The sequence below is a fragment of the Delphinus delphis genome, chromosome 2 (assembly GCF_949987515.2).
Source record: "Delphinus delphis chromosome 2, mDelDel1.2, whole genome shotgun sequence".
Classification (NCBI taxonomy): Eukaryota; Metazoa; Chordata; class Mammalia; order Artiodactyla; family Delphinidae; genus Delphinus; species Delphinus delphis.
The window spans coordinates 48,376,936-48,400,378 of record NC_082684.1 but is presented as its reverse complement, the minus strand read 5'-3'; the positions used below and the strand labels follow the sequence as shown (position 1 = coordinate 48,400,378).

At 37.9% G+C, this 23,443-nt stretch overlaps 1 protein-coding gene across 1 annotated transcript in view; it reads right to left on the bottom strand.

The window, feature by feature from the left end:
- TXNDC16 (thioredoxin domain containing 16) overlaps positions 1-23,443 on the bottom strand; it is a 104,693-nt gene that overhangs the window by 16,629 nt on the left and 64,621 nt on the right. The window contains exons 14-15 of the mRNA XM_060003451.1: positions 17,458-17,626; positions 16,976-17,112 (exon numbers count right to left, since the gene is read on the bottom strand). Of these exons, the coding sequence (XP_059859434.1) occupies positions 16,976-17,112; positions 17,458-17,626 (306 nt within the window). The remainder of the gene's footprint in view (positions 1-16,975; positions 17,113-17,457; positions 17,627-23,443) is intronic.

The window sequence follows — 23,443 nt, the reverse complement described above, 5'->3', positions numbered from 1 at the left end:
AGGGGCTGGGAGCTGAGGCTCGGGCGGGCTACAGAGCTTAGATCCCAGGGAGAGGACTGGGGTTGGCTGTGTGAACACAGCCTGAAGGGGGCTAGTGCACCACAGCTAGCTGGGAGGGAGTCCAGGAAAAGGTCTGGACCTGCCGAAGAGGCAAAAGACCTTTTCTTGCCTCTTTGTTTCATGGTGCGCGAGGTGAGATTAAGAGTGCCACCTAAATGAGCTCCAGAGATGGGTGTGAGCCGCAGCTATCAGCGTGGACCACAGAGACGGGCGGGAGATGCTAAGGCTGCTGCTGCCGCCAACAAGAAGCCTGTGTGCGAGCACAGGTCACTCTCCACACTTCCCCTCCTGGGAGCCTGTGCAGCCCGCCACTGCCACGGTCCCGTGATCCAGGGACAACTTCCCCGGGAGAACGCACGGTGCGCCTCAGGCTGCTGCAACGTCACGCTGGCCTCTGCCGCCGCAGGCTCGCCTCACATCCGCGCCCCTCCCTCCCCCTGGCCTGAGTGAGCTAGAGCCCCTGAATCAGCTGCTCCTTTAACTCCGTCCTGTCTGAGCGAAGAACAGACGCCCTCAGGCGACCTAGACGCAGAGGCGGGGGCCAAATCCAAAGCTGAACCACAGGAGCTGTGCGAACAAAGAAAGAAAGGGAAATCTCTCCCAGCAACCTCAGGAGCAGAGGATTTAATCTCCAAATCACCTTGATGTACCCTGCATCTGTGGAATACCTGAATAGAAACGAATCATCCCAAATTGAGGAGGTGGACTTTGGGAGCAACGACATATATATATTTTTCCCTTTTTCTTTTTCGTGAGGATGACAGGGTCTTGGTGCTCCGACCAGACGTCAGGCCTGTGCCTCTGAGGAGGGGAAGCCGAGTTGAGGACACTGGTCCACCAGAGACCTCCCAGCTCCACGTAATATCAAACAGCGAAAATCTCCCAGAGATCTCCATCTCAATGCCAAGACCCAGCTCCATTCAACGACCAGCAAGCTCCAGTGCTGGACACCCTATGCCAAACAACTAGCAAGACAGGAACACAACCCCATCCATTAGCAGACAGGCTGCCTAAAATCATAATAAGGTCACAGACACCCCAAAACACACCACCAGACGCGGACCTGCCCACCAGAAAGACAAGACCCAGCATCATCCACCAGAACACAGGCACTAGTCCCCTCCACCAGGAAGCCTACACAACCCACTGAACCAACCTTAGCCACTGGGGACAGACACCAAAATCAACAGGAACTATGAACCTGCAGCCTACAAAAAGGAGACCCCAAACACAGTAAGATAAGCAAAATGAGAAGACAGAAAAACACACAGCAGATGAAGGAGCAAGATAAAAAGCCACCAGACGTAACAAATGAAGAGGAAATAGGCAGTCTACCTGAAAAAGAATTCAGAATAATGATAGTAAAGATGATCCAAAATCCTGGAAATAGAATGGAGAAAATACAAGAAACGTTTAACAAGGACCTAGAAGAACTAAAGAGCAAACAAACAATGATGAACAACACAATAAATGAAACTAAAAATTCTCAAGAAGGAATCAACAGCAGAATATCTGAGGCAGAAGAATGGATAAGTGACCTCGAAGATAAAATAGTGTAAATAATTACTGCAGAGCACAATAAAGAATGAGAAGAGTTGAGGACAGTCTCAGAGACCTCTGGGACAATATTAAGTGCACCAACATTCGAATTGTAGGGGTGCCAGAAGAAGCAGAAGAGAAAAAGAAAGGGACTGAGAAAATATTTGAAGACATTATACTTGAAAACTTCCCTAATATGGGAAAGGAAATAGTTAATCAATCCAGGAAGTGCAGAGAGTCCCATACAAGATAAATCCAAGGAGAAACATGCCAAGACACATATCAATCAAATTATCAATAACTAAATACAAAGAAAAAATATTAAAATCAGCAAGGGAAAAACAACAACTAACATACAAGGGAATCCCCATAAGGTTAACAGCTGATCCTTCAGCAGAAACTCTGCAAGCCAGAAGGGAATGGCAGGACATATTCAAAGTGATGAAAGGGAAAAACCTACAACCAAGATTACTCTACCCAGCAGGGATCTCATTCACTTTCGACAGAGAAATTCAAACCTTTACAGACTAGCAAAAGCTAAGAGAATTCAGCACCACCAAACCAGCTTTACAACAAATGCTAAAGGAACTTCTTTAGGCAGGAAATACAAGAGAAGGAAAACACCTACAAAAACAAACCCAAAACAATGAAGAAAATGGTAACAGGAACATACATATCGATAATTACCTTAAATGTAAATGGATTAAATGCTCCAACCAAAAGACATAGACGGGCTGAATGTATACAAAAAAAAGACCCATATATATGTTGTCTCCAAAAGACCCACTTCAGACCTAGGGACACATACAGACTGAAAGTGAGGGGATGGAAAAAGACATTCCATGCAAATGGATACCAAAGGAAAGCTGGAGTAGCAATTCTCATATCAGACAAAATAGACTTTAAAATAAAGACTATTACAAGAGACAAAGAAGGACATTACATAATGATCAAGGGATCAATCCAAGAAGAAGATATAACAATTGTAAATATTATGCACCCAACATAGGGGCACCTCAATACATAAGGCAAATGCTAACAGCCATAAAAGGGGAAAGCGACAATAACACAATCATACTAGGGGACTTTAACAGCCCACTTTCACCAATGGACAGATCATCCAAAATGAAAATAAATAAGGAAACACAAGCTTTAAATGATACATTAAACAAGATGGACTTAATTGATATTTATAGAACACTCCATCCAAAAACAACGGAATACACTTTCTTCTCAGGGCTCATGGAACATTCTGCAGGATAGATCATATCTTGGGTCACAAATCAAGCCTTGGTAAATTTAAGAAAACTGAAATTATATCAAGTATCTTTTCCGATCACAACGCTATGAAACTAGATATCAATTAGAGGAAAAAATCTGTAAAAAATGCAAACACATGGAGGCTGAACAATGCACTACTAAATAACCTAGAGATCACTGAAGAAATCAAAGAGGTAATCAAAAAAATACCTAGAAACAAATGACAATGAAAACACGATGACCCAAAACCTATGGAATGCAGCAAAAGCAGTTATAAGCGGGAAGTTTATAGCTATACAAGCCTACCTCAAGAAACAAGAAAAATCTGAAATAAACAATCTAACCTTACACCTAAAGAAACTAGAGAAAGAACAACAAACAAAACCCAAAGTTAGCAGAAGGAAAGAAATCATAAAGATCAGAGCAGAAATAAATGAAATAAAAACAAAGAAAACAATGGTAATGATCAATAAAACTAAAAGCTGGTTCGTTGAGAAGATAAACAAAATTGATAAACCATTAGCCAGACTCATCAAGAAAAAGAGGGAGAGGACTCAAAGCAATACAATTAGAAATGAAAAAGGAGAAGTAACAACTGACACTGCAGAAATGCAAAGAATCATGAGAGATTACTACAAGCAACTATATGCCAATAAAATGGACAAACTGAAAGAAATGGACAAATTCTTAGAAAAGCACAACCTTCCGAGAATGAACCAGTAAGAAATAGAAAATATAAACAGAACAATCACAATCACTGAAATTGAAACTGTGATTAAAAATCTTCCAACAAACAAAAGCCCAGGACCAGATGGCTTCACACGTGAAAAACATTTATAGAAAAGTTAACACCTATCCTTCTCCAACTCTTCCAAAATATAGCAGAGGGAGGAACACTCCCAAACTCATTCTACGAGGCCACCATCACCCTGATCCCAAAACTAAACAAGGATGTCACAACGAAAGAAAACTACAGGTCAATATCACTGATGAACACAGATGAAAAAATCCTCAACAAAATACTAGCAAACAGAATCCAACAGCACATTAAGATGATCATACACCATGATCAAGTGGGGTTTATCCCAGGAATGAAAGGATTCTTCAATAAACGCAAATCAATGTGATACACCATTTTAACAGATTGAAGAATAAAAACCATATGATCATCTCAATAGATGCAGAAAAAGCTTTCAACAAAATTCAACACACATTTATGATAAAAATCCTCCAGAAAGTAGGCATAGAGGGAACTTACCTCAACATAATAAAGGCCATACATGACGAACCCACAGCCAACATTGTCTTCAATGGTGAAAAACTGAAAACATTTCCAGTAAGATCAGGAACAAGACAAGGTTGCCCACTGTCACCACTATTATTCAACATTGTTTTGGAAGTTTTAGCTACAGCAATCAGAGAAGAAAAAGAAATAAAAGGAATCCAAATCAGAAAAGAACAAGTAAAGCTGTCACTGTTTGCAGATGACATGATACTACACATAAAGAATCCTGAAGACGCTACCAGAAAACGACTAGAGCTAATCAACAAACTTGGTAACGTAGCAGGATACAAAATTAATGCACAGAAGTCTCTGGCATTCCTATACACTAATCATGAAAAATCTGAAAGTGAAATTAAGGAAACACTCCCATTTACCACTGCAACAGAAAGAATAAAATACCTAAGAATAAACCTACCTAAGGAGACAAAAGACCTGTAGGCAGAAAACTATAAGACACTGATGAAAGACATTAAAGATGATACAAACAGGTGGAGAGATATAGCATGTTCTTGGATTGTAAGAACGAACATTGTGAAAATGACTATACTATACAAAGCAATCTACAGATTCAATGCAATCCCTATCAAACTACCACTGGCATTTTTCACAGAACAAGAATAAAAAATTTCACAATTTGTATGGAAACACAAAAGCCAAATAGCCCAAATAGCCAAAGCGATATTGAGAAAGAAAACGGAGCTGTAGGAATCAGGCTCCCTGACTTCAGACTATACTACAAAGCTACAGTAATCAAGGCAGTATGGTACTGGCACAAAAACAGAAATATAGATTAATGGAACTGATAGAAAGCCCAGAGATAAACCCACAGACATATGGTTACCTTATTTTTGATAAAGAAGGCAAGAATATACAATGGAGAAAAGACAGCCTCTTCAATAAATGGTGCTGGGAAAGCTGGACAGCTACAAGTAAAAGAATGAAATTAGAACATTCCCTAACACCATACACAAAAATAAACTCAAAATGGATTAAAGACCTAAATGTAAGGACAGACACTGTAAAACTCTTAGAGGAAAACATAGGCAGAACACTCTGTGACATAAATCACAGCAAGATCTTTTTTGACCCACCTCCTAGAGAAATGGAAATAAAAACAAAAATAAACAAATGGGACCTAATGAAAATTAAAAGCTTTTGCACAGCAAAGGAAACCATAAACAAGATGAAAAGAAAACCCTCAGAATGGGAGAAAACATTTGCAAATGAAGCAACTGACAGAGGATTCATCTCCAAAATTTACAAGCAGCTCATGCAGCTCAATATTAAAAAAAACAAACAACCCAATCCAAAAATGGGCAGAAGACCTAAATAGACATTTCTCCAAAGAAAATATACAGATTGCCAACAAACATATGAAAGAATGCTCAACATCATTAATCATTAGAGAAATGCAAATCAAAACTACAATGAGATATCATCTCACACCAGTCAGAATGGCCATCATCAAAAAATCTAGAAACAATAAGTGCTGGAGAGGGTGTGGAGAAAAGGGAACCCTCTTGCACTGTTGGTGGGAATGTAAATTGATACAGCCTCTATGGAGAACAGTATGAGGGTTCCTTAAAAAACTAAAAATAGAACTACCATTCGACCCAGCAATTCCACATCTGGGTTTATACCCTGAGAAAACCATAAATCAAAAAGAGTCATGTACCACAATTTTCATTGCAGCTCTATTTACAATAGCCAGGACATGGGAGCAACCTAAGTGTCCATCAACAGATGGCACATACATACAATGGAATATTACTCAGCCATAAAAAGAAACGAAATTGAGTTATTTGTAGTGAGGTGGATGGACCTAGAGTCTCTCATGCAGAGTGAAGTAAGTCAGAAAGAGAAAAACAAATACCATATGCTAACACATATATATGGAATCTAAAAAAAAAAAAAAAGTGGTCACGAAGAACCTAGGGGCAAGATGGGAATAAAGATGCAGACCTACTAGAGAATGGACTTGAGGACATGGGGAGGGGGAAGGGTAAGCTAGGACCAAGTGAGCGAGGGGCATGGACATATATACACTACCAAATATACAACAGATAGCTGGTGGGAAGCAGCCGCATAGCACAGGGAGATCAGCTCGGTGCTTTGTGACCACCCAGAGGGGTGGGATAGGAAGGGTCGGAGGGAGGGAGACACAAAAGGGAAGAGACATGGGGATATATGTATATGTACAGCTGATTCACTTTGTTATACAGCAGAAACTAACACACCATTGTAAAGCAATTATACTCCAATAAAGATGTTAAAAATAAATAAATATATTAATTTAGCAATACTGCTTTTTTCTACTGTCACATTTTATTACACAGTTATATTTATACACATACACATAGATGTTAAGATGTTAAAGATGTTAAAAATAAAGATGTTAAAAATAAATAAATATATTAATTTAGCAATACTGCTTTTTTCTACTGTCACATTTTATTACACAGTTATATTTATACACATACACATACATCTATATTTTAGCTCTGTCAGCACAAGAGTTGAGAGGCAAGAACACCGCCATTACTAAAATATTCCTAACCCCTAGATCTTGGTTTCTAAATTCAGTGTCCCATTAAAAGGAAACTGGACTCCTTGGAGAACTGGCTGATTCTAGGAATGGGGCTGGGAACATCTTGTGACAAAAGGACGTTTTCAGAAAATAATGGAGACATGTCAAAAGGTCATAGGTACCCAGGACGGAAAAAAAAAAAAAAAAAGGACATGATAGAGTGAAAGGCTCCCACTGACCAAATCTATCTAGGGTAACCTGAGCAATCTAATGATAGTAACTGATTATAATCCACTGAATAAAATAACAACTCAGCCATCCATACTGATAAACAAACAAATGAGTAGTATGCCAACTAATAAAGGTAGAAGGAATAATGGAGTTAGAAATTTCCCACTTGGCAACTATCATAGTAATACCTGTTGCAGGCAGTGAATTTTAAAACTGCTGTGCAAAAGTAAAATGAGGAACAGGACATTTACAGAGTTTTAAACTATATCCCTACAAGATATTTATTAATTAAAAAGCAAAAAGTAGTAACTTTCTAGTAGAGGGGCCTGAAAGATAACACCAGTGGATAAAAGAGACATTTCACCCCTCATGGAACTCACATTAGTCTTCAAACCATTAGAATCTATATGAACAACAAATTAATATCTGATATAAAATAAGTGATCAGCAAATGTTAATAGTTAGCATTTATGAATAAAATCCAAATGTACATAAAAATGTTAATGGATTATAAGAGCCTTTTACTGTTATATGTTTTCTCATTCTATATGTTGAAAATTATGTTGAAAATAATGTTTTATGGGCTTCCCTGGTGGCGCAGTGGTTGGGAGTCCACCTGCCGATGCAGGGGACGCGGGTTCGTGCCCCGGTCTGGGAGGATCCCGCGTGTCGCGGAGCGGTTGGGCTCGTGAGCCATGGCTGCTGAGCCTGTGCTCCGCAACGGGAGAGGCCGCAGCGGCGAGAGGCCCGTGTACAGCAAAAAAAAAAAAAAAAAAAAAAAAAAATAATGTTTTATATGAAAATTGAAAATAATGATTTTCAAAATAGTGTTGAAAATCCAGCAACTATCATATGAATGTCTGCAAAAACCAAAAACAAAAAGGAAGAGGAACTAGTACCTGACTTAAAAGGCTTAGAAACAATCAATCCAGTAAAATAATTAAAAAGCATCATATCCAGATTACATCATTCTGGCACACCAGACCACCTTTATATACTTTAACATTATGCTTTTGAGAGATAACTACATGTAAATTTTATCATCATTTGTACAGCAATATGATCAAGTACACTGTTCCTTATGTTGGTCTCTAAATAAAATATACACGTATGTATACATACGTGAAAAATTCCTCTAAGCATGTACAATCAGAGAAATAGTTTCTCTATGGGTGACTCAGCACCCTAACTTCTAGTTTGCCATTTATTGTATAATGATTATAAATTGGCAAAATTTTTATCTTTCTGTTTCTATTTGCTACCAGATTGCTCAGGGTTAAATTTTAGGATCAACTGCAGTGTTTCTAGGTATTCTACATAATTATCCCCTACTTTTATTGCTTAACTCTTATCCTTGTTTTAATGATTTTATTGTATTTGTGCTTTTTATTTTCTGAAGACTAATTCTTTTTGGAAGGAGGCCCAGTGTAAATAATAAACAAGAACTTCAGGACACCAGGCACTTGAGGTAGGTAGAAAACAAAGTCAACTGTGGGTGCAAAAACATGAGAAAGGGAAAGACGGAGTAAAACAGTCATTTACTTCATGATTTTTCATAGAGAGAATACAAATTTAAAAGTTATGCCCTCTGGATTTTGCCTTCTAAGATGGTAAGCCACATTGCACACATTAACATTCCTTTTATTTCTTTCTAGTGAGTTCTTTTGGCTTTTATTTTTAAAAATTCTGAAGACAAAGTAGAAGGGGAAAATTACTAGACAGCAATTTCTAGAAAGCAAAATTTAATAAGTACCTAATAGTATCTACTAAATAAAATTATAATGCTAGACTTTGAGGATCTTCTTCCCATACAAATATCCTTAAGATATTTCATTCAGAATTTGAAATTCATCTTAAATAAAAGAAAAATAAGAAGGAGGGAAGTTTGCTACATAAATGGAAAGAGTTAGCATGAGATTGCCAACTAAAAATTGTTACTTGCCATCTGCCTCTGCAAGGATGAGGTCACTAGTCACTGCAGTCACCAACCTTCAATACACCCTGAAGGGAGTTCAGGGTGAGATCAGTAATGAAGCACTCTGTGCTCTGGGAAAAACTGGCAGAACAGGCCTTCAGATAGCCAGCTATTTTCAGGAGATTTTATGGGCCCAGTTTCTTGCATCTTCTCATATCTAGAAAAGCAGCACTAAAAGCATTAACAGAGACATCTGCTCCTCGTGACTAGCAACAACCTTCTTGTGACTAGCAGCAATCTTCTGCCAAAATATGTGCTTGACTGCATGTATCCCCTTCACCACAGTTACGTATATACTGACTACCCCCTACCTCTTTGGAGCAGTTCCTCAGAGCTATCTGAGATGCTGTCTCCCAGGTGATAGTCCTCATTTTGCCTCAAATAAAGCCTAACTCACAACTCTCATGTTATGCACTTTTTTTCAGTCGACATGATGAGGAAAACACTAAGGGTTTTGCTACCCAGGTTTTGGAGAGGCCATCCATCTCCAAAGCCAAGATAATAACATTCTAAGTAATGCCACTGGTCAGAAAAAATGCCCTGTGTACTCTTTCTTTAAAACTTACTGAAAGACACAGTACTATGAAGGACAGAAAAAAAAGAAAGAAAGAAAGAATAGGAGTTTAAGAATAGAGAAATTGTAATATTAAAAGAACACTATAGCCAATGATACTATGTAAAAAAAAAAAAAGTAAAACTAATTGCTGTAAGTGCTGTATCAAAGCTGAAAGCAAAAACATTAATTTGAAATTAAATATAAGATGAATTCATTTCCTTAGTTCAGTCTCCAAAGGCAATGGAAATGAAAGCAAAGATAAACAAATGGGACCTAATCAAACTCACAAGCTTCTATACATCAAAGGAAACCATAAACAAAACAAAAAATACAACCTACAGACTGGGAGAAAATATTTGCAAATGATGTGACCAACAAGGGCTTAATTTCAAAAATATACAAACAGCGCACACAACTCAATAACAAAAAAAGCAAAAAACCCAATCAAAAAATGGGCAGAAGACCTAAATAGACACTTCTCCAAAGAAGACATACAGATGGCCAATAGGGACATGAAAAGATGCTCATCATCGCTAATTATTAGAGAGATGCAAATCAAAACTACAGTGAGGTACCACCTCACACCAGTCAGAATGGCCATCATTAAAAAGTCTAAAAATAATAAATGTTGGAGAGGGTGTTGAGAAAAGGGAACCCTCTTAGCCTGTTGGTGGGAATGTAAATTGGTGCAGCCATTATGGAAAACAGTATGGAGGTTGCTCAAGAAACTAAAAATAGAGTTGCAATAGGATCCAGCAATCCTATTCCTGGGCATATACCCAGACATAACTATAATTCGAAAAGATACAAGCACCCCTATGTTCATAGCAGCACTATTCACAATAGCCAAGACATGGAAACAACCTAAATGTCCTATGAAGGATGAATGGAGGAAGAAGGAGTGAGATAGATAGATACACACACACACACACACACAATGGAATACTACTCAGCCATAAAAAAGAATGAAAAAATGCATTTGTAGCAACATGGATGGACCTAGAGATTACCATACTAAACAAAGTCAGTCAGAAGGCGAAAGACAAATGCCATATGATATCACTTATATGTGGAATCTAAAATACAACAAAAATGAACATATCTACAAAACAGAAACAGACTCACAGACATGGAGAACAGACTTGTGGTTGCCAAGTGGGGGAAGAGTGTGTGGGAGGGAAGGATTGGGAGTTTGGGATTAACAGGAACAAACTATTATATATAGGATGGATAAACAATAAGGTCCTAGTGTATTGCACAGGGAACTGTATTCAATATCCTGTGATAAACCATAATGGAAAAGAATATGAAAATGAATATATATGTATTACTGAGTCACTTTGCTGTACAGCTAAAATTAACACAACATTGTAAATCAACTATACTTCAATAAAATAATTTTTAACATCTTTATTGGAATATAATTGCTTTACAATGTTGTGTTGGTCTCTGCTGTATAACAAAGTGAATCAGCTATATGCATATGTATATCCCCATATTGCTTCACTCTTGAATCTCCCTCCCACCCTCCTTATCCCACCCTTCTAGGTGGTCACAAATCACTGAGCTGATCTCCCTGTGCAATGCAGCTGCTTCCCACTAGCTATCTATTTTACATTGGTAGTGTATGTAGTCAATGCTACTCTCTTAACTTTGTCCCAGTTTACACTTCCCCCTCCCCGTGTCCTCAAGACCATTCTCTACAGCTCTGTCCTTATTCCTGTCCTGCCCCTAGGTTCATCAGAACCATTTTTTTTCTTAGATTCCATATATATGTGTTAGCATACAGTATTTGCTTCTCTCTTTCTGACTTACGTCATTCTGTATGACAGACTCTGGGACCATCCACCTCACTACAAATAACTCAATTTCATTTCTTTTTATGGCTGAGTAATATTCCATTGTATATATGTGTCCCATCTTCTTTATCCATTCATCTGTCAATAGACACTTAGGTTGCTTCCACGTACTGGCTATTGTAAATAGTTCTGCAATGAACACTGTGGTACATGACTCTATTTGAATTATGGTTTTCTTGGTATACGCCAAGTAGTGGGATTGCTGGGTCATATGGTAGTTCTATTTTTAGTTTTTTAAGGAATCTCCATACGGTTCTTCATAGTGGCTGCATCAATTTATATTCCCACCAACACTTCAAGAGGGTTCCCTTTTCTCCACACCCTCTCCAGCATTTATTGTTTGTAGATTTTTTTGATGATGTCCACTCTGAGTGGTGTGAGGTGATACCTCATTGTAGTTTTGATTTGCATTTCTCTAATGATTAATGATGTTGAGCATCCTTTCACCTGTTCATTGTCAATCTGTATATCTTCTTTGGAGAAATGTCTATTTAGGTCCACTGCCCATTTTTGGATTGGGTTGTTTTTTTGAAATTGAGCTGCATGAGTTGCATGTATATTTTGGAGATTAATCCTGTGTCAGTTGCTTCATTTGCAAATATTTTCTCCCATTATAAGGGCTGTCTTTTCATCTTTTTTGTTTCCTTTGCTGTGCAGAAGCTTTTAAGTTTCATTAGGTGCCATTTGTTTATGTTTGTTTTTATTTTCATTTCTCTAGGAGGTGGGTCAAAAAGGATCTTGCTGTGATTTATGTCATAGAGTGTTCTGCCTATGTATTCCTCTAAGAGTTTTACAGTGTCTGGCCTTACATTTAGGTTTTTAATCCATTTTGAGTTTATTTTTGTGTATGGTGTTAGGGAGTGTTCTAATGTCATTTTTCACAGGTAGCTGTCCAGTTTTCCCCGCACTACTTATTGAAGAGGCTGTCTTTTCTCCATTGTACACTCTTGCCTCCTTTATGAAAGGTAAGATGACCATATGTGCATTGGTTTATCTCAGGGCTTTCTATCCTGTTCCATTGATCTACATTTCTGTTTTTGTGCCAGTACCATACTGTCTTGATTACTGTAGCTTTGTAGTATAGTTTGAAGTCAGGGAGACTGATTCCTCCAGCTCCGTTTTTATTTCTCAAGATTGTTTTGGGAGAGACCTTTAAGGTGGCAGAGGAGTAAGACATGGAGATCACCTTCCTCCCCACAAATACATCACAAATACATCTACATGTGGAACAACTCCTACAGAACATATACTGAATGCTGGTAGAAGACCTCAGACTTCCCAAAAGGCAAGAAACTCCCCATGTACCTGGGCAGGGCAAAAGAAAAAAGAAAACACAGAGACAAAAAAATAGGGACAGGACCTCACCTCTGGGAGGGAGCTGTGAAGGAGGAAAAGTTTCCACACATTAGGAAGCCCCTTCACAGGCAGAGACGAGTGGTGGGCTGGGGGGAAGCTTCAGGGCCATGGAGGAGAGCACAGCAATATGGGTGCAGAGGGCAAAGCGGAGAGACTTCCACACAGAGGATCGGGCCTACCAGCACTCACCAGCCTGAAAGGCTTGTCTGCTCATCCGCCAAGGTGGGTGGGGGCTAGGAGCAGAGGCTCAGACTTCAGAGTTCAGATCCCAGTAGGAGGACTGGGGTTGGCTTCGTGAACACAGCCTGAAGGGGGCTAGTGCACCACAGCTAGCCCGAAGGGAGTCTGGGGAAAAGTCTAAGAGGCAAGAGACCACTGTTCCAACAGAGACCCCCTGGCTCCACGTAATATCAAATGGCAAAAGGTCTCCCAGAGATCTCCATCTCAATGCTAACACCCAGCTCCACTCAACGACCAGCAAGCTGTAGTGCTGGACACCCTATGCCAAACAACTAGCAAGACAGGAACACAATCCCACCCATTAGCAGACAGGCTGCCTAAAATCATAATAAAGTCACAGACACCCCAAAACACACCACTGGACGTGGTCCTGCCCACCAGAAAGACAAGATCCAGCCTCATCCACGAAAACACATGCACTAGTCCCCTCCACCAGGAAGCCTACACAACCCACTGAACCAACCTTAGTCACTAGGGGTAGACACCAAAAACAACGGGATCTACAAATCTGCAGCCTGCGAAAAGGAGACCCCAAACACAGTAAGTTAAACAAAATGAGAAGACAGAGAAACACACAGCAGATGAGGGAGCAAGGTAAAAACCCACCAGGGCAAACAAATGAAGAGGAAACAGGCAGTCTACCTGAAAAATAATTCATAATAATGATAGTAAAGGTGATCCAAAGTCTTGGAAATAGAATGGAAAAAATACAAGAAACGTTTAACAAGAACCTAGAAGAACTAAAGAGAAAACAATGAAGAACAACACAATAAATGAAATTAAAAATTCTCTAGAAGGAATCAACAGCAGAATAACTGAGGCAGAAGAACAGATAAGTGACCTCGAAGATAAAATAGTGTAAATAATTACTGCAGAGCACAATAAAGAATGAGAAGAGTTGAGGACAGTCTCAGAGACCTCTGGGACAATATTAAGTGCACCAACATTCGAATTATAGGGGTGCCAGAAGAAGAAGAGAAAAAGAAAGGGACTGAGAAAATATTTGAAGACATTATACTTGAAAACTTCTGTAATATGGGAAAGGAAATAGTTAGTCAAGCCCAGGAAGTGCAGAGAGTCCCATACAAGATAAATTCAAGGAGAAACACACCAAGACACATATCAATCAAATTATCAAAAACTAAATACAAAGAAAAAATATTAAAATCAGCAAGGGAAAAATAACAACTAACATACAAGGGAATCCTCATAAGGTTAATAGCTGATCCTTCAGTAGAAACTCTGCAAGCCAGAAGAGAATGGCAGGACAAATTCGAAGTGATGAAAGGGAAAAACTTACAACCACGATTACTCTACCCAGAAAGGATCTCATTGAGATTCGACAGAGAAATTCAAACCTTTACAGACTAGCAAAAGCTAAGAGAATTCAGCACCACCAAACCAGCTTTACAACAAATGCTAAAGGAACTTCTTAAGGCAGGAAACACAAGAGAAGGAAAACACCTACAAAAACAAACCCAAAACAATGAAGAAAATGGGAATAGGAACATACATATCAATAATTACCTTAAGTTTAAATGGATTAAATGCTCCAACCAAAAGACATAGACGGGCTGAATGGATACAAAAACAAGACCCGTATATATGCTGTCTACAAGAGACCCACTTCAGACCTAGGGATACATACAGACTGAAAGTGAGGGGATGGAAAAAGACATTCCATGCAAATGGATACCAAAGGAAAGCTGGAGTAGCAATTCTCATATCAGACAAAATAGACTTTAAAATAAAGACTATTACAAGAAACAAAGAAGGACACTACATAACGATCAAGGGATCAATCCAAGAAGAAGATGTAACAATTGTAAATATTTATGCACCCAACATAGGAGCACCTCAATACATAAGGCAAATGCTAACAGCCATAAAAGGGGAAAGCGACAGTAACACAATCATACTAGGGGACTTTAACAGCCCACTTTCACCAATGGACAGATCATCCAAAATGAAAATAAATAAGGAAACACAAGCTTTAAGTGATACATTAAACAAGATGGACTTAATTGATATTTATAGGACATTCCATCCAAAAACAACAGAATACACTTTCTTCTCAAGGGCTCATGGAACATTCTCCAGGATAGATCATATCTTGGGTCGCAAATCAAGCCTTGGTAAATTTAAGAAAACTGAAATCATATCAGGTATCTTTTCCAACCACAACGCTATGAGACTAGATATCAATTACAGGAAAAAATCTGTAAAAAATACAAACACATGGAGGCTAAACAATACACTAAATAACCAAGAGATTACTGAAGAAATCAAAGAGGAAATTAAAAAATACCTAGAAACAAATGCCAGTGAAAAAACGATGACCCAAAACCTATGGGATGCAGCAAAATCAGTTCTATAAGAGGGAAGTATAAAGCAATACAGTCGTACCTCAATAAACAACTCAAATAAACAACCTAACCTTATACCTAAAGCAATCAGAGAAAGAAGAACAAAAAAACCTCAAAGTTAGCAGAAGGAAAGGAATAATAAAGATCAGATCAGAAATAAACAAATAAATGAAGGAAACAATAGCAAAGATCAATAAAAGTAAAAGCTAGTTCTTTGAGAAGATAAACAAAATTGATAAACCATTAGCCACACGCATGAAGAAAAAAAGGGAGAAGACTCAAATCAATAGAATTAGAAGTGAAAATAGAGAAGTAACAACTGACACTGCAGAAATACAAAGGATCATGAGAGATTACTACAAGCAACTATATGTCAATAAAATGGACAATCTGGAAGAAATGGACACATTCTTAGAAAAAGCGCAACCTTCCGAGACCAAACCAGTAAGAAATAGAAAATATAAACAGACCAATCACAAGCACTGAAACTGAGACTGTGATATAAAAATCTTCCAACAAACAAAAGCCCAGGACCAGATGGCTTCACAGGCGAATTCTATCAAACATTTAGAGAACAGCTACACCTATCCTTCTCAAACTCTTCCAAAATATAGCAGAGGGAGGAACACTCCCAAACTCATTCTATGAGGCCACCATCACCACCAAACCAGAAAAAGATGTCAAAAAGAAAGAAAACTACAGGCCAATACCACTGATGAACATAGATGAAAAAATCTTCAACAAAGTACTAGCAAACAGAATCCAACAGCACATTAAAAGGATCATACACCATGATCAAGTGCGGTTAATCCCAGGAATGCAAGGATTCTTCAATATACGCATATCAATTAATGTGATACACCATATTAACAAATTGAAGCAGAAAAACCATATGATTATCTCAATAGATGCAGAAAAAGCTTTCGAGAAAATTCAACACCTATTTATGATAAAAACCCTCCAGAAAGTAGGCATAGAGGGAACTTACCTCAACATAATAAAGGCCATATATGACAAACCCACAGCCAACATCGTTCTCAATGGTGAAAAACTGAAACCATTTCCTCTAAGATCAGGAACAAGACAAGGTTGTCCACTCTCACCACTATTATTCAACATAGTTTTGGAAGTTTTAGCCACAGCAATCAGAGAAGAAAAAGAAATAAAAGGAATCCAAATCGGAAAGAAGAAGTAAAGCTGTCACTGTTTGCAGATGACATGATACTATACATAGAGAATCCTAAAATCTACACAAAGACTCATAAATAAAAATATTCTTTACATATAGCAAAAAGAAAAAAGGGAAACAAAAATATTATTTGTTGGCAAATAGTTAAATAAATTATGGTATATTCATCCAATCAAATATTATACAGCTATGATTTTTTGAAGAATATTAATCACATGAAAAAAGGCACCCACTTAATGTTAAATAAAAACAGCAGATACTAACCTAAATACATAGTACTAGTCCAATTACACTAAAATGTACATAGATATGCAATATATCAGTACACAGAAAAACAGTGAAGGAATTACATTAAAGTTCAACAACTCTAAATACAGATTTTTATTTTTTTCTTCCAACTTCTCTGTATTTTTAAAATTCTCTAATTGAATTCTCTATAATTTAGAAAGATATTAATTCTTTCAAAAAAAAAAACCTAGTAAATGAGTCTTTAGCTCTATATTACATAATTTAAATGTTCAATTCCACTTACCTGTTGTCATAGTTGGACTAAACAGCCCCAGTACTGACATGCTAGAATAGGAGATCAGGTCTTTATGTAATTTCCCACTTAAATATTCTTCTGCTTCTTGGACAGACGTAATATTCACTGGGCATGAAATCCTGTTGCTGGATGAATATTTAACTATATTCAAAATTCATTTTTAAAGATACTTTTCAGCTTGTAAAAAAAATAGTAAAATATACTGAACGTAGCATATTCCACAAGACAAGCATCTGACAAAGTAAAGACAATTAAATACTATTCTAAACAAAAAATCAGCCTCATTAAACAAAACTTCTATCTTTCTAAAGGTGATGGAATGTAGTAGATAGGCTCGGCTCATTAGTGTTTCCCCTGTGATCTCAATTCATACCTCCTTAACCTATCCAAAGTGTGTCAAAAAAGTATGTGAATTAGAAGTTTTATAGACCTAATATTTTTAAAATCTTAGGGTGAAGCTGAATACTTACAGCTTGATAAATTTTAGGAGATCTTCAGTTCCTAGCATACCAGTGTAAGATACTGGGTTCTCGCCTTCCCTGTACATCTTTACAACAGGAAATTCAGTAACATTTTGCTTGGCACATACATGAGACCAATCTGCACAGTTTACTCTAGTAAGCAGCATAGTAGAGGTGCCTAAATAAAAGGAAAATGCACATTTTACAAATGTTAATGTAGAAAACTCATTTGTTGAGAATTGTCAATATTTTTTATATCCCATTCTTTTATTTAATGCTTATTGGAGTATAATGGCTTCACACTAGTGTCAGTTTCTGTTGCACAACAAAGCCAATCAGCCATATGCATACACATGTCCCCATATCTCCTCCCTCGCACCCCTCTAGGTCATCGTAAAGCACCAAGCTGATCTCTCTGTGCTATGTTGCTGCTTCCCACCAGCCAACTATTTTATATCCGGTAGTGTATATATGTCGATGTTACTCTCACTTTGCCCCAGCTTCGCCCTCCCACTCCATGTCCACAAGTCCATTTTCTATGTCTACCTCTTTATTCCTGCCCTGCAACTAGGTTCATCAGTACCATTTTTGGGGGGGGGGGGAGAGGGGGATTCCATATATATGCGTTAGCATAGGTTATTTGTTTTTCTCCTTCTTACTTCACTCTGTATGACAGACTCTAGGTCCATCCACCTCACTACAAATAACTCAATTTTGTTCCTTTTTATGGCCAAGTAATATTCCATTGTATACATGTGTCCCATCTTCTTTATCCATTCATCTGTTGATGGACACTTAGGTTGCTTCCATGGCCTGGCTATTGTAAATAGAGCTGCAATGAACACTGTGGTACATGACTCTTTTTGAATTATGGTTTTCTCAGGGGATACGCCCAGTAGTGGGATTGCTGGGTCGTATGGTAGTTCCATGTTTAGTTTTTTAAGGAACCTCCATACTGTTTTCCATAGTGGTTGTATTAATTTACATTCCCACCAACAGTGCAGAAGGGTTCCCTTTTCACCACGCCCTTTCCAGCATTTATTGTTTCTAGATTTTTTGATAATAACCATTCTGACCGGCATGAGGTGATACCTCTTTGTAGTTCTGATTTGCATTTCACTACTAATTAGTGATGTTGAGAATCTTTTCATGTGCCTCTTGGCCATCTGTATGCCTTCCTTGGTGAAATGTCAATTTAGGTCTTCTGCCCATTTTTTAACTGGATTTTTTTTTTGATATTGAGCTCCATGAGCTGTCTGTATATTTTGGAGATGATCCTTTGTCTGTTGTTTCATTTGCAAATATTTTCTCCCATTCTGAGGGTGGTCTTTTTTTGTCTTGTTTATGGTTTCCTTGGCTGTGCAAAAGCTTTTAAATTTAATTAAGTCCTATTTGTTTATTATTTTTTTTTATTTGTTACTCTAGGAGGTGGGAGAAAAAAGATCTTATGTCAAAGAGTGTTTTTCCTCTAAGAGTTTTATAGTGTCTGGTCTTACATTTGAGTCTTTAATCCATTTGGAGTTTATTTTTGTGTATGGTGTTAAGTAGTGTTCTAATTTCATTCTTTCATGTGTAGCTGTCCAGTTTTCCCAGCACTTATTGAAGAGTTTGTCTTTTCTCCATTGTATGTTCTTGCCTCCTTCGTCGTAAATTAAGTGCCCATATGTGCCTGGGTTTATCTCTGGGCATTCTATCCTGTATCATTGATCTATATTTCTGTTTTTGTGCCAGCACCATACTGTCTTCATTACTGTAGCTTTGTGGTATAGTCTGAAGTCAGGGAGCCTGGTTCCTCCAACTCCATTTTTGTTTCTCAAGATTGCTTTGGCTATTCGGGATCTTTTGTGTTTCCATATGAATTGCAACATTTTTTGTTCTAATTCTGTGAAGGATCCCATTGGTAGTTTGATAGGGATTGCATTGAATTTGTAGATTGCTTTGAGGAGTATAGTCATTTTCACAATATTGAATCTTCTACTCTAAGAACATGGTATATTTCTCCATCTGTTTATGTCATCTTTGATTTCTTTCAGCATTGTTTTATACTTTCTGAGTACAAGTCTTTTGCCTCCTTAGGCAGGTCTATTCCTAGGTATTTTATTCTTTTTGTTGCAGTGGTAAATGGGAGTGTTTCCTTAATTTCTCTTTCTGGTTTTTCGTTGTTGGTGTATAGGAATGCCAGAGATTCCTGTGCATTAATTTTGTATCCTGCAACCTTACCAAGTTCATTGATTAGTTCTAGTAGTTTTCTGGTGGCATCTTTAGGATCTTCTATGAATAGTATCATGTCATTGGCAAACAGTGACAGTTTTACTTCTTCTTTTCCAATTTGTATTCCTTTTATTTCTTTCTCTTCTCTGATTGCTGTGGCAAGGACTTCCAAAACTATGTTGAATAACAGTGGCGAGAGTGGACATCCTTGTCTTTTTCCTGATCTTAGTGGAAATGCTTTCAGTTTTTTACCATTGAGTATGATGCTTGCTGTGGGTTTGTCATATATGGCCTTTATTATGTTGAGGTAGGTTCCCTCTATGCCCATTTTCTGGAGAGTTTTATCATAAATCAATGTTGAATTTTGTCAAAAGCTTCTCCTGCATCTATTGAGATAATCATATGGTTTTTATTCCTGAATTTGTTAACGTGGTGTATCACACTGATTGATTTGCATATATTGAAGAATCCTTGCATCCCTGGGATAAATCCCACTTGATCATGGTGTACGATCCTTTTAATGTGCTGTTGGATTCTGTTTGCTAGTATTTTGTTCAGGATTTTTGCATCTATGTTCATCAGTGATATTGGTCTATAATTTTCCTTTTTTTGTGATATCTTTTTCTGGCTTTGGTATCAGAGTGATGTGCTTTGTAGAATGAATTTGGGAGTGTTTCTTCCTCTGCAAATTTTTGGAAGAGTTTGAAAAGGATCAGTGTTAGCTCTTCTCTAAATGTTTGATAGAATTCGCCTGTGAAGCCATCTGGTCCTGGACTTCTGTTTGTTGGAAGATTTTTATTTCTGGTTTCAATTTCATTACTTGTGATAGGTCTGTTTATACTTTTAATTCTTCCTGGTTCCATCTTGGAAAGTTCTGTCCATTTGTCCAAGAATTTGTCCATTTCTTTGTCGTTGTCCATTTTATTGGCGTATAGTTGTTTTTAGTAGTTTCTTATAATCCTTTGTATTTCTGAAATGTCAGTTGTGATTTCTCCTTTTACATTTCTAATTTTATTGATTTGAGTCCTCTTCCTTTTTTTCTTGATGAGTCTGGCTAAGGGTTTATCAATTCTGTTATCTTCTCAAAGAACAACCTTTTAGTTTTATTGATCTTTGCTATTGTTGTCTTTGTTTCTATTTCATTTGTTTCTGCTCTGATCTTTATGATTTCTTTCCTTCTACTGACTTTGGGTTTTCTTTGTTCTTCTTTCTCTAGTTGTTTTAAGTGTAGGGTTAGATTGTTTGACAATTTTCTTGTATCTTGAGGTGAGACTGTATTGCTATAAACTTCCCTCTTAGAACTGCTTTTACTGCATCTCATAGGTTTGGGGTCATTGTGATTTCATCAACATTTGTTTCTATGTATTTTTTTTATTTCTTCTTTGATTTCTTCAGTGATTTCTTGGTTATTTAGTAGTGCACTGTTTAGCCTCCATGTATTTGTGTTTTTTACAGGTTTTTTTCCTGTAATTGATTTCCAATCTCATAGCGTTGTGGTCAGAAAAGTTGCATAATACAATTTCAATTTTCTTAAATTTTCCAAGGCTTGATTTGTGACCCAAGATGTGATCTATCCTGGAGAACGTTCCATGTGCACTTGAGAAGAAAGTGTATTCTGACACTTTTGGGTGAAATGTTCTATAAGTATCAATTAGATCTATCTGGTCTATTGTGTCATTTAAAGTTTGTGATTATTTATTTTCTGTCTGGATGATCTATCCATTGGTGTAAGTAGGGTGTTAAAATCCCCTACTATTATTGTGTTACTGTCAATTTCTCCTTTCATGGTTGTTAGCATTTTCCTTATGTATTGAGGTGCTCCTATGTTGGGTACATAAATATTTCTAATTGTTATATCTTCTTCTTGGATTGATCCTTTGATCATTATGTAGTGTCCCTCCTTATCTCTTATAACAGTCTTCATTTTAAAGTCTATTTTATCTGATATGAGTATTGCTACTCCAGCTTTCTTTTGATTTCCATTTGCATGGAATATCTTTTTCCATCCCTTCACTTTCAGTCTGTATGTGTCTCTAGGTCTGAAGTGGGTCTCCTGTAGACAGCATATATATGGGTCTTGTTTTTGTATCCATTCAACCAGTCTGTGTCGTTTGGTTGGGGCAGTTAATCCATTTACATTCAAGGCTACTATCGAAATGTATGTTCCTATTACCATTTTCTTAATTGTTTCGGGTTTGTTTTTGTGGGTCTTTTTCTTCTCTTGTGTTTCCCACTTAGAGAAGTTTCTTTAGCATTTATTGTAAAGCTGGCTTGGTGGTACTGAATTCTCTTAGCTTTTGCTTATCTGAAAAGCTTTCGACTTCTCCATCAAATCTGAATGAGATCCTTGCTAGGTAGAGTAATCTTGGTTGTAGGTTTTTCTCTTTCATCACTTTAAGTATATCCTGCCATTCCCTTCTGGCCTGCAGAGTTTCCGCTGAAAAATCAGCTGATAACCTTATGGGGATTCCTTTGTATGTTATTTTTTGTTTTTCCCTTGATGCTATTTTTTTTCTTTGAACTTAATTTTTGTTGGTTTAATATATGTATTGGTGTGTTTTTCCTAGAGTTTATGCTGTATGGGACTCTCTGTGCTTCCTGGACTTGATTGGCTATTTCCTTTCCCATGTTAGGGAAGTTTTCAACTATAATCTCTTCAAATATTTTCTCAGACCCTTTCTTTTTCTCTTCTTCTTCTGGGACCCCAGTAATTCGAATGTTGGTGCGTCTCGTGTTGTCCCAGAGGTCTCTGAGATTGTCTTCAATTCATTTCAATCTTTTTTCTGCTCCTCACCAGTTATTTCCACCATGTTGTCTTCCAGCTCACTTATTCGTTCTTCTGTCTCCGTTATTCTGTTATTGATTCCTTCTAGTGTATTTTTCATTTCCGTTATTGTGGTGTTCATCTCTGTTGTTTGTTCTTTACTTCTTCTAGATCTTTGTTAAACATTTCTTGTATTTTGTCAACCCATGCCTCCATTCTATTTCCAAGATTCTGGATCATCTTTATTATCATTACTATAAATTGGTGCTGAGATGGGGACCTCCTTGAGACCTCACTCTGATGAATATTCCCTGGGATCTGAGGTTCTCTGTTAGTCCAGTCGTTTTGACTCGGAGTTCCCACTGCAGGAGCTTCGGCCAGACCCCGGGCTTGTGAACCAGGATCCTGCAAGCTGCCGGTTCACTTTGGGGTCCTCCCATCTCCTTGGGGATCAGAGTCCCCCACCAGCAGCCGGCAGGCGTCCTAGTTGTGGGGAGATGCTATCTCTGCATCTTCCAACCTCACCATCTTGACCCCGCCTCTATATCCCATTCTTATTACAACTTCTCAGCAGCATGAAACACTCAAGCTGAAACACTCTCTTCCCTTGATTTTCTGCACCACCTTCCTCTGTTGGCTCCCATCCCCACCCCTGACTCTCTAGCTGCTCCTTTTTGGTCCCTCTTGCAGGCTCTTCTACCAGTGGAGTCAGGAGTTCCCCTAAGGCTCAGTTTAAGCTGCTTTCTCTTCTTGTTCTACCCTCTCTTCTAGACAATCTCAATAATCATCGACAACCTAATGAATCCTAAATTTATAGCTTTGGCCCAGGCTCATCCTTTAAAGTTCCAGACCAATGTATTCTTACTGCCTTCTCTAGTTCCCTTTGAACAGAAACATCCTCAAACTCAAGATGTCTAAAACAAATATGGTTTCTTTCCTCTGAATAGTGGTGAATGTTGCCATCTTTGTATAACTCGGAAAACAAAGTATCATCTCTTGCGCTTCCCCATTCCTAAACTC